The sequence below is a fragment of the Oncorhynchus keta genome, chromosome 15 (assembly GCF_023373465.1).
Source record: "Oncorhynchus keta strain PuntledgeMale-10-30-2019 chromosome 15, Oket_V2, whole genome shotgun sequence".
Taxonomy (NCBI): Eukaryota; Metazoa; Chordata; class Actinopteri; order Salmoniformes; family Salmonidae; genus Oncorhynchus; species Oncorhynchus keta.
In genome coordinates, this window is record NC_068435.1 from 37,001,648 (window position 1) to 37,013,889 (window position 12,242).

The window sequence follows — 12,242 nt, forward strand, 5'->3', positions numbered from 1 at the left end:
ACATACATTCCACCTACACATTCTGCTACATATACATACATTCTGCTACATATACATACATTCTTCTACATATACATACATTCCACCTACACATTCTGCTACATATACACACATTCTGCTACATATACAAACATTCCACCTACACATTCTGCTACATATACATACATTCTTCTACATATACATACATTCCACCTACACATTCTGCTACATATACATACATTCTTCTACATATACAAACATTCCACCTACACATTCTGCTACATATACACACATTCTTCTACATATACAAACATTCCACCTACACATTCTGCTACATATACATACATTCCACCTACACATTCTGCTACATATACATACATTCTGCTACATATACATTCTTCTACATATACATACATTCCACCTACACATTCTGCTACATATACACACATTCTGCTACATATACATACATTCTGCTACATATACATACATTCCACCTACACATTCTGCTACATATACATACATTCTGCTACATATACATACATTCGTCTACATATACATACATTCCACCTACACATTCTGCTACATATACATACATTCTTCTACATATACATACATTCCACCTACACATTCTGCTACATATACATACATTCTGCTACATATACATACATTCTTCTACATATACATACATTCCACCTACACATTCTGCTACATATACATACATTCTTCTACATATACATACATTCCACCTACACATTCTGCTACATATACACACATTCTTCTACATATACAAACATTCCACCTACACATTCTGCTACATATACATACATTCTTCTACATATACATACATTCCACCTACACATTCTGCTACATATACATACATTCTTCTACATATACATACATTCCACCTACACATTCTGCTACATATACATACATTCTTCTACATATACATACATTCCACCTACACATTCTGCTACATATACATACATTCTTCTACATATACATACATTCCACCTACACATTCTGCTACATATACATACATTCTGCTACATATACATACATTCTTCTACATATACAAACATTCCACCTACACATTCTGCTACATATACATACATTCTTCTACATATACATACATTCAACCTACACATTCTGCTACATATACATACATTCTTCTACATATACATACATTCCACCTACACATTCTGCTACATATACATACATTCTTCTACATATACAAACATTCCACATACACATTCTGCTACATATACATACATTCTGCTACATATACATACATTCCACCTACACATTCTGCTACATATACATACATTCCACCTACACATTCTGCTACATATACATACATTATGCTACATATACATACATTATGCTACATATACATACATTCCACCTACACATTCTGCTACATATACATCCATTCCACCTACACATTCTGCTACATATACATACATTCCACCTACACATTCTGCTACATATACACACATTCTGCTACATATACACACATTCTGCTACATATACACACATTCCACCTACACATTCTGCTACATATACATACATTCTGCTACATATACATACATTCTGCTACATATACATACATTCTGCTACATATACAAACATTCCACCTACACATTCTGCTACATATACATACTTTCCACCTACACATTCTGCTACATATACATACATTCCACCTACACATTCTGCTACATATACATACATTCCACCTACACATTCTGCTACATATACACACATTCTGCTACATATACACACATTCTGCTACATATACACACATTCTGCTACATATACAAACATTCCACCTACACATTCTGCTACATATACATACATTCTTCTACATATACATACATTCCACCTACACATTCTGCTACATATACATTCTTCTACATATACATACATTCCACCTACACATTCTGCTACATATACATACATTCTTCTACATATACATACATTCCACCTACACATTCTGCTACATATACATACATTCTTCTACATATACAAACATTCCACCTACACATTCTGCTACATATACATACATTCTTCTACATATACATACATTCCACCTACACATTCTGCTACATATACATACATTCTGCTACATATACATACATTCTTCTACATATACATACATTCCACCTACACATTCTGCTACATATACATACATTCTTCTACATATACATACATTCCACCTACACATTCTGCTACATATACATACATTCTTCTACATATACATACTTTCCACCTACACATTCTGCTACATATACATACATTATTCTACATATACATACATTCCACCTACACATTCTGCTACATATACATACATTCTGCTACATATACATACATTCTGCTACATATACATACATTCTGCTACATATACACACATTCTGCTACATATACACACACACATTCTGCTACATATACATACATTCTGCTACATATACATACATTCTGCTACATATAAATACATTCTGCTACATATACATACATTCTGCTACATATACATACATTCTGCTACATATACATACATTCTGCTACATATACATACATTCCACCAACACATTCTGCTACATATACATACATTCCACCTACACATTTGGCATACATGGTACTTTTATATAAGCAGTCACATGACAATAATATAATACCAAGCATCAGCTCTTTAATCCCACCCCTCAGCCACTCTCAGCCCATCCAACCTATCACCATAGACCTCAGGTCTTTAAACCCGCCCCTCAGCGACTCTCAGCCCATCCCACCTATCACCATAGACTACCCTCGTTTGGGTTCCATGTGCCATATATTTTTCAATTGTGGTGTGATGTTTCACATACATTTTGAACCTTTCTAATCAGTATCCACAGATCCACAGATCCACAGATTGTGAGCCAAAGATGAAAGCCTTTCCTACTAGTAGTATTATAGTATTTATTGACTGACTATGGCTTACCAGATCACCCAACACTGCTATTTGTAAGGTTCATTTTAAGTGAACTTTGTGATTTTTGAACCATTCCTAAACCTGTGACCAGAAACAAGCTACATAGGGGTAATACCATAACAAATTACCAGTGATTCTGTGTCTTCACAACAACATCTACAGAGCTGAGATGGTTGTATGCAACATATATACAGCACTCTGTTGGTGGCAAGAATTTTGTATAACAATTTAAAGAGAAAAACTCAGTGTTGTTACCAGTTCATTAACCATGTGCGATGGAATTGGTACATCGAAAATCTCTTCCCATTTATTCTGCTACCTGTATGGCGCAGCTGTCAACATCGTTTGTCCTGGAATGAAACTGGTATATTTTTCAATTTATACCAGTTCCTTTCAGCCAATTTGTATCTGTAATGTATGGCAGGCAGACAAGTTTTTAATTTTTAATTAGTTTATTCATTTTTAATCTGTTAATTGGTAAAAAAGCATTTTTTTAACAAAGGATGAGCCTTTTTTTAATTATCTACTGGAGAACCATTTTGGGTTTAAGTATAACTTACAGTATGTATGAGTGAAGCTTTTAGTGAGAAGTTTAAAGCTTTAATATTTCATCATTTTAGACCCCAAACTCATTTGTCTGGCTTAGCATTCCTGTTCATGGTTGCAGAATCATATCTGTTTTTTCAAACGTTCTATTGAAATTGATTGTGGCTCATTTATATGTTTTGATATATGTTTAGATGTGTCTTTGGACGATCCGATATGTACATGTCTACCCACCTCACAAGCTACAGGCAACAAACAACATGGAAAGCAGCTCTTAACAGCTATAGATTGTGTTCACACACCTGGTTGTCCTTTAGCCAGGTCTTTGAGTTCTTTGTGAAAACGCGGAAGGTAAGCGCAGGTACCTGTGTCTGACGGCAGTGTGTAAGAGGGAAGCTCTCACAGACTGAAGGTGCTTTTCCTTATTGGGAACTACAGTATCCATCACCTCTCATGACAGACCTTGTGGATCTGCTGCCATGGATGGTCTGCTTGATAAAGGCACTAAGTGGAGGGTGAGCCAGGCCATAAAGGATCTTGAAAACGAGACATGCGTGTGTGTATTTCGCAAGACTTTCCCAGATCACGAGCTCATGCTTTCTTTTTATTATGTTTTATTTATTTATTTTGGAACCCCTTTTTTCTCCCCAATTCCGTAGGTATCCAATTGGTAGTTACAGTCTTGTCTCATCGCTGCAACTCCCGTACGGACTCGGGAGAGGCAAAGGTCGAGAGCCGTGCGTCTTCCCGAAACACAACCCAACAAAGCCGCACTGCTTCTTGACACAATGCCCACTTAACCCAGAATCTCTAGTGGCATAGCTAGCACTGCGATGCAGTGCCTTAGACAACTGCGCAACTCGGAAGGCCAGCTCATGCTTTCTGAGGATGTTACAACGGTGTTGGCTATTGGACTTTTTATCAAGCACCTTGAGAGCATGTTTGTAGTTTTGTCAATATTGTACAGCAAGCTTGGGCCCAACAACAGGTAACTGCCAAAATAAAGGAAACACCAACATAAAGTGTCTTAGTCGGGCGTTGTGCCACCACGAGCCAGAACAGCTTCAATGCACCTTGGCATAGATTCTACAAGTATCTTAGTAGGGTGTTGTGCCACCACGAGCCAGAACAGCTTCAATGCATCTTGGCATAGAATCTACAAGTGTCTTAGTAGGGCGTTGTGCCACCACGAGCCAGAGCAGCTTCAATACACCTTGGCATAGAATCTACAAGTATCTTAGTAGGGCGCTGTGCCACCACGAGCCAGAACAGCTTCAATGCACCTTGGCATAGATTTTTCAAGTGCCTTAGTAAGGCGTTGTGCCACCAGAACAGCTTCAATGCACCTTGGCATAGATTCTACAAGTATCTTAGTAGGGCGCTGTGCCACCACGAGCCAAAACAGCTTCAATGCACCTTGGCATAGATTCTACAAGTATCTTAGTAGGGTGTTGTGCCACCAGAACAGCTTCAATGCACCTTGGCATAGATTCTACAAGTGCCTTAGTAGGGGGTTGGGCCACCACGAGCCAGAACAGCTTCAATGCACCTTGTCATAGATTCTACAAGTGCCTTAGTAGGGGGTTGGGCCACCATGAGCCACCAGAACCGCTTCAATGCACCTTGGCATGGATTCTACAAGTATCTTAGTAGGGCATTGGGCCACCACGAGCCACCAGAACAGCTTCAATGCACCTTGGCATAGATTCTACAAGTGTCTTAGTCGGGCATTGTGCCACCACGATTCAGAACAGCTTCAATGCACCTTGGCATAGAATCTACAAGTGTCTTAGTAGGGCTTTGGGCCACCACGAGCCACCAGAACCACTTCAATGCACCTTGGCATAGATTCTACAAGTGTCTTAGTAGGGAGTTGTACCACCACGAACAACCAGAACCGCTTCAATGCATCTTGGCATAGAATCTACAAGTGTCTTAGTAGGGAGTTGTACCACCACGAACAACCAGAACCGCTTCAATGCATCTTGGCATAGATTCTACAAGTGTCTTAGTAGGGAGTTGGGCGACCACGAGCCACCAGAACCGCTTCAATGCACCTTGGCATAGATTCTACAATACTTATTTTCCACCATAATTTGAAAATAAATTCATAAAAAATCCTACAATGTGATTTTCTGGATTATTTTTTTCTCATTTTGTCTGTCGTAGTTGAAGTGTACCTATGATGAAAATTACAGGCCTCTCTCATCTTTTTAAGTGGGAGAACTTGCACACTTGGTGGCTGACTAAATACTGTTTTGCCCCACTGTACTTTGTATCCCTCATTTACTCCTTTATTTTGGCAGTTACCTGTAGTCAAGCAGTAGGGGAGAGGGGTAGGTTGAGCCATTTTATACATTCAGAATCACTCCATCAGTCTTTCTAACAAAGACATATACATATATTTCAGGATGTTGTGTATCCCTGGAAGTAATCAGAATTCATGTAAACATTACAGTTTTGAAAACATAGCTTGTCCAAAGAAAGTGGTCTCTTGGCACCACCCAGGTGTGGTGTAGCTTGAGCCACTGGACACGGTAAATTGAGCCACTGGACAGGGTAAATTGAGCCACTTGACAGGGTAAATTGAGCCACTGTCCGTACGGCATTAAAAATGATCGCTACCTTTCTGAAACCATGTCTTGATAGATTGTAATCAGCGATCCCCATGTGCTACACCTGTTCTAACAGTCTCTCTCCATCTCTCTTTCTTCCCTCCCCACTCTCCCTCCAGGTCGTGCATTGCTGAGGTTGAACGGGGAGAAGTTGGAGAGGATGGGCATCGTCCAGGAGACAATGAGACAGGAGGTTCTACAGCAGGTCCTTCAGCTACAAGTCAGAGAAGAGGTCCGCAACCTGCAACTGCTCAGCAGAGGTGAGGTGAGGTGAGGTGAGGTGAGGTGAGGTGAGGTGAGGTGAGTGATCCATTCACCTGCATTCCCCTGGTCAGACTGTAATGGAAAGGTGTGCTTCATGTTTTTTTCCACATGGTGAATGTCCGTAGCCAGATCTGTCCAATGCCGGACATTGTACACAGAGAGAGGTTCTACTGAGCTATCATATGGGATGTTTTAAGATGGTCATATCATGTATCATTTAGCCATTTGCTTGTGAATTTTAGGAACCCTGTAGGTATAAAACAAATTAATATTGAACTTGGCCTTTACTACTATAGCCCATAGAAATGCATTGAATTACACATTCATAATTAGCAAAATAGACGGTAAAAAAAATGAGGTTTTGAAGTGTCTGTCCTATATCTAGGAGATATAAGAAAGCTCTGGAAATATTTTTTTGGTTTTTTGGACACATTTAACGTCCTTTTTGTGTTGGCACGAAGCTACCTTAATACTTCCACTCGTTTTTTAAACTGGTACCAGGTTACCTTCAGACGAGTCCCCTGACACTTGTCGAGGTCGTCGAGCAAAACCTTACCTTAGAGTGTAACCGTTTCGGATGCTACAGATGTTTTCATGAGAAGACCGATTTTGGGGACGTCTCATGGTCTTAGAAACACTGCTGTAGCTCGGCTACCTTTCACTGCAGATGCGGAATGGTTATAACAAATGGACAAATGGACGGACCAAGGCGCAGCGTGATCGGAGTTCCACATCCTTATTAAAAGTGAAACTTCTCAACAAAAACAATAAACAAGCAACGAAACATGAAGTAACGTAGTGCAACAAGCACATACACAAACAATATCCCACAAAGCAGGTGGGAACAAGGACACCTTAAGGATGATCCCCAATTAGAGACAACAATAATCAGCTGCCTCTAATTGGGAACCATTCTCAATCCCAAACATAGAAATAAATCCACTAGAACACCCCCTAGTCACGCCGTGACCTACAACACCATAGAACACCAAGGGCTTCTATGGTCAGGGAGTGACAAAGGCTGACATAGGCTAATGCTGTGGATTGAGACGCAGCCCATGCTAAACAGATATCTCTGTCTTAAGCTGACACATTTTGATGGGGATTTATTTGTTATGTTACTTAGATTGACTCACAGGTGTGTCAATAGACTCTTAATTAATGAGAGAAAAGAAGGGGGAGAAGGAGCAAGAAAGAGAGAGAGAGAGAGATACAGGGGGAGAGAAGGAGCAAGACAGAGAGAGAGAGAGAGAGAGAGAGATACAGGGGGAGAGAAGGAGCAAGACAGAGAGAGAGGTGTACAGGGGGAGATAAGGAGCAAGACAGAGAGAGAGGGAGACAGAGAGAGAGATCTACAGGGGAAGAGATACAGGGGGAGAGAAGGAGCAAGACAGAGAGAGAGAGAAGAGATACAGGGGGAGAGAAGGAGCAAGACAGAGAGAGGTGTACAGGGGGAGAGAAGGAGCAAGACAGAGAAAGAGGGAGACAGAGAGAGATATCTACAAGGGAAGAGATACAGGGGGAGAGAAGGAGCAAGACAGAGACAGAGAGAGAGATATAAAGGGGGAGAGGAGGAGCAAGACAGAGAGAGAGATACAGGGGGAGAGAAGGAGCAAGACAGAGAGAGAGGGAGACAGAGAGAGATACAGGGTGAGAGAAAGAGCAAGTCAGAGAGAGAGGGAGACAGAGAAAGATACACGGGGAGAGAAGGAGCAAGACAGAGACAGAGAGAGATACAGGGGGAGAGAAGGAGCAAGACAGAGACAGAGAGAGAGATATACAGGGGGAGAGAAGGAGCAAGACAGAGAGAGAGATACAGGGGGAGAGAAGGAGCAAGACAGAGAGAGATATACAGGGGAAGAGATGCAGGGGGAGAGAAGGAGCAAGACAGAGAGAGAGAGACAGAGAGAGATATGCAGGAGAAGAGATACAGGGGGAGAGAAGGAGCAAGACAGAGAGAGAGAGAGAGGTGTACAGGGGGAGAGAAGGAGCAAGACAGAGAGAGAGGGAGACAGAGAGAGAGATATACAGGGGGAAAGATACAGGGGAGAGAAGGAGCAAGACAGAGACAGAGAGAGAGATATACAGGGCGAGAGAAGGAGCAAGACAGAGAGAGAGAGATACAGGGGGATAGAAGGAGCAAGACAGAGACAGAGAGAGAGATATAAAGGGGGAGAGAAGGAGCAAGACAGAGAGAGAGATATACAGGGGGAAGAGATACAGGGGGAGAGAAGGAGCAAGACAGAGACAGAGAGAGAGATATACAGGGGGAGAGAAGGAGCAAGACAGAGAGAGAGAGATACAGGGGGAGAGAAGGAGCAAGACAGAGACAGAGAGAGAGATATAAAGGGGGAGAGGAGGAGCAAGACAGAGACAGAGAGAGATATAAAGGGGGAGAGGAGGAGCAAGACAGAGAGAGAGATACAGGGGGAGAGAAGGAGCAAGACAGAGACAGAGAGCGAGATATAAAGGGGGAGAGGAGGAGCAAGACAGAGAGAGAGATACAGGGGGAGAGAAGGAGCAAGACAGAGACAGAGAGAGAGATATACAGGGGGAGAGAAGGAGCAAGACAGAGACAGAGAGAGAGATATAAAGGGGGAGAGGAGGAACAAGACAGAGAGAGAGATACAGGGGTAGAGAAGGAGCAAGACAGAGACAGAGAGAGATATACAGGGGGAGAGAAGGAGCAAGACAGAGAGAGAGATACAGGGGGAGAGAAGGAGCAAGACAGAGAGAGATATACAGGGGAAGAGATGCAGGGGGAGAGAAGGAGCAAGACAGAGAGAGAGAGATACAGGGGGGGGGATACAGGGGGAGAGAAGGAGCAAGACAGAGACAGAGAGAGAGATATACAGGAGAAGAGATACAGGGGAAGAGAAGGAGCAAGACAGAGAGAGAGATACAGGGGAGAGAAGGAGCAAGACAGAGAGAGAGATACAGGGGGAGAGAAGGAGCAAGACAGAGAGAGATATACAGGGGAAGAGATGCAGGGGGAGAGAAGGAGCAAGACAGAGAGAGAGAGAGATACAGGGGGGATACAGGGGAGAGAAGGAGCAAGACAGAGACAGAGAGAGAGATATACAGGAGAAGAGATACAGGGGAAGAGAAGGAGCAAGACAGAGAGAGAGATACAGGGGGAGAGAAGGAGCAAGACAGAGAGAGAGAGATACAGGGGGAGATATACAGGGGGAGAGAAGGAGCAAGACAGAGACAGAGAGAGAGAGATACAGGAGAAGAGATACAGGGGGAGAGAATGAGAGAGAGGGAGACAGAGAGAGGGAGATACAGGGGGAGAGAATGAGCACGACAGAGAGAGAGGGAGACAGAGAGAGATACAGGGTGAGAGAAAGAGCAAGACAGAGAGAGAGGGAGACAGAGAGAGATACAGGGGGAGAGAAGGAGCAAGACAGAGAGAGAGGGAGACAGAGAGAGATACAGGGTGAGAGAAAGAGCAAGACAGAGAGAGAGAGAGATACAGGGGGAGAGATACAGGGTGAGAGAAAGAGCAAGTCAGAGAGAGAGGGAGACAGAGAGAGAGATATACAGGAGAAGAGATACAGGGGGAGAGAATGAGAGAGAGGGAGACAGACAGAGAGAGATACAGGGGGAGAGAAGGAGCAAGACAGAGAGAGAGGGAGACAGAGAGAGATATACAGGAGAAGAGATACAGGGGGAGAGAAGGAGCAAGACAGAGAGAGAGGGAGACAGAGAGAGATATACAGGAGAAGAGATACAGGGGGAGAAAAGGAGCAAGACAGAGAGAGAGGGAGACAGAGAGAGATACAGGGTGAGAGAAAGAGCAAGACAGAGAGAGAGGGAGACAGAGAGAGAGATACAGAGAAAGACAGGGGGAAAGTTAAAATGCTGTGTCGGACATTTCTATTCATTTCCAGTTCAACAGGCATTGACTGTGTCCTATCAGATAGCTAATTGAGTGGCCTCATAAAACACCTGATAACCAAGCGGGTGGTTGGGAGGAGAGGTGAGGGAGAGAGGTGGTGGAAGGATGTAGAGAGGAGAGGAGATGAAAAGGGGATTAGGGATGGAAGTGAGATGGTGGAACAAACTCCCTCACGACGCCAGGACAGCGGAGTCAATCACCACCTTCCGGAGACACCTGAAACCCCACCTCTTTAAGGAATACCTAGGATAGGATAAGTAATCCTTCTCACCCCCCTTTTAAGATTTAGATGCACTATTGTAAAGTGACTGTTCCACTGGATGTCATAAGGTGAATGCACCAATTTGTAAGTCGCTCTGGATAAGAGCGTCTGCTAAATGACTTAAATGTAAATGTAAATGAAGTGAAGACGGGGTTAAGGGGCAGTAGGTGAGGGAGGGGTGATTAAGGGGCAGGGGTTGGAGATAGTGAGTGTTGGGATGAGGACGGGGTTAAGGGGCAGTAGGTGAGGGAGGGGTGATTAAGGAGGCAGGGGTTGGAGATAGTGAGTGTTGGGATGAGGACGGGGTTAAGGGGCAGTAGGTGAGGGAGGGGTGATTAAGGGGGCAGGGGTTGGAGATAGTGAGTGTTGGGATGAGGACGGGGTTAAGGGGGAGTAGGTGAGGGAGGGGTGATTAAGGGGGCAGGGGTTGGAGATTTTGAGTGTTGGGATGAGGACGGGGTTAAGGGGCAGTAGGTGAGGGAGGGGTGATTAAGGGGGCAGGGGTTGGAGATAGTGAGTGTTGGGATGAGGACGGGGTTAAGGGGCAGTAGGTGAGGGAGGGGTGATTAAGGGGGCAGGGGTTGGAGATAGTGAGTGTTGGGATGAGGACGGGGTTAAGGGGAAGTAGGTGAGGGAGGGGTGATTAAGGGGGCAGGGGTTGGAGATAGTGAGTGTTGGGATGAGGACGGGGTTAAGGGGCAGTAGGTGAAGGAGGGGTGATTAAGGGGTCAGGGGTTGGAGATAGTGAGTGTTGGGATGAGGACGGGGTTAAGGGGCAGTAGGTGAGGGAGGGGTGATTAAGGGGCAGGGGTTGGAGATAGTGAGTGTTGGGATGAGGACGGGGTTAAGGGGCAGTAGGTGAGGGAGGGGTGATTAAGGGGGCAGGGGTTGGAGATAGTGAATGTTGGGATGAGGACGGGGTTAAGGGGCAGTAGGTGAGGGAGGGGTGATTAAGGGGGCAGGGGTTGGAGATAGTGAGTGTTGGGATGAGGACGGGGTTAAGGGGCAGTAGGTGAGGGAGGGGTGATTAAGGGGGCAGGGGTTGGAGATAGTGAGTGTTGGGATGAGGACGGGGTTAAGGGGCAGTAGGTGAGGGAGAGGTGATTAAGGGGGCAGGGGTTGGAGATAGTGAGAGTTGGGATGAGGACGGGGTTAAGGGGCAGTAGGTGAGGGAGGGGTGATTAAGGGGGCAGGGGTTGGAGATAGTGAGTGTTGGGATGAGGACGGGGTTAAGGGGCAGTAGGTGAGGGAGGGGTGATTAAGGGGGCAGGGGTTGGAGATAGTGAGTGTTGGGATGAGGACGGGGTTAAGGGGCAGTAGGTGAGGGAGGGGTGATTAAGGGGGCAGGGGTTGGAGATAGTGAGTGTTGGGATGAGGACGGGGTTAAGGGGCAGTAGGTGAAGGAGGGGTGATTAAGGGGTCAGGGGTTGGAGATAGTGAGTGTTGGGATGAGGACGGGGTTAAGGGGCAGTAGGTGAGGGAGGGGTGATTAAGGGGGCAGGGGTTGGAGATAGTGAGTGTTGGGATGAGGACGGGGTTAAGGGGCAGTAGGTGAGGGAGGGGTGATTAAGGGGGCAGGGGTTGGAGATAGTGAATGTTGGGATGAGGACGGGGTTAAGGGGCAGTAGGTGAGGGAGGGGTGATTAAGGGGGCAGGGGTTGGAGATAGTGAGTGTTGGGATGAGGACGGGGTTAAGGGGCAGTAGGTGAGGGA

General features: G+C 44.6%; 1 protein-coding gene across 4 annotated transcripts in view; it reads left to right on the forward strand.

The window, feature by feature from the left end:
- Window positions 1-12,242, forward strand: part of LOC118375108 (sterile alpha motif domain-containing protein 10) — a 123,177-nt gene that overhangs the window by 104,677 nt on the left and 6,258 nt on the right. For 2 of the 4 annotated variants that reach the window (XM_052463959.1, XM_052463956.1), the window contains exon 4: window positions 6,222-6,367. In XM_052463959.1, coding sequence (XP_052319919.1) covers window positions 6,222-6,367 — 146 coding nt within the window. Of the gene's footprint in view, window positions 1-6,221; window positions 6,378-12,242 lie in introns of all 4 variants that reach the window. The other 2 variants (XM_052463958.1, XM_052463957.1) reach the window with 2 other exon arrangements.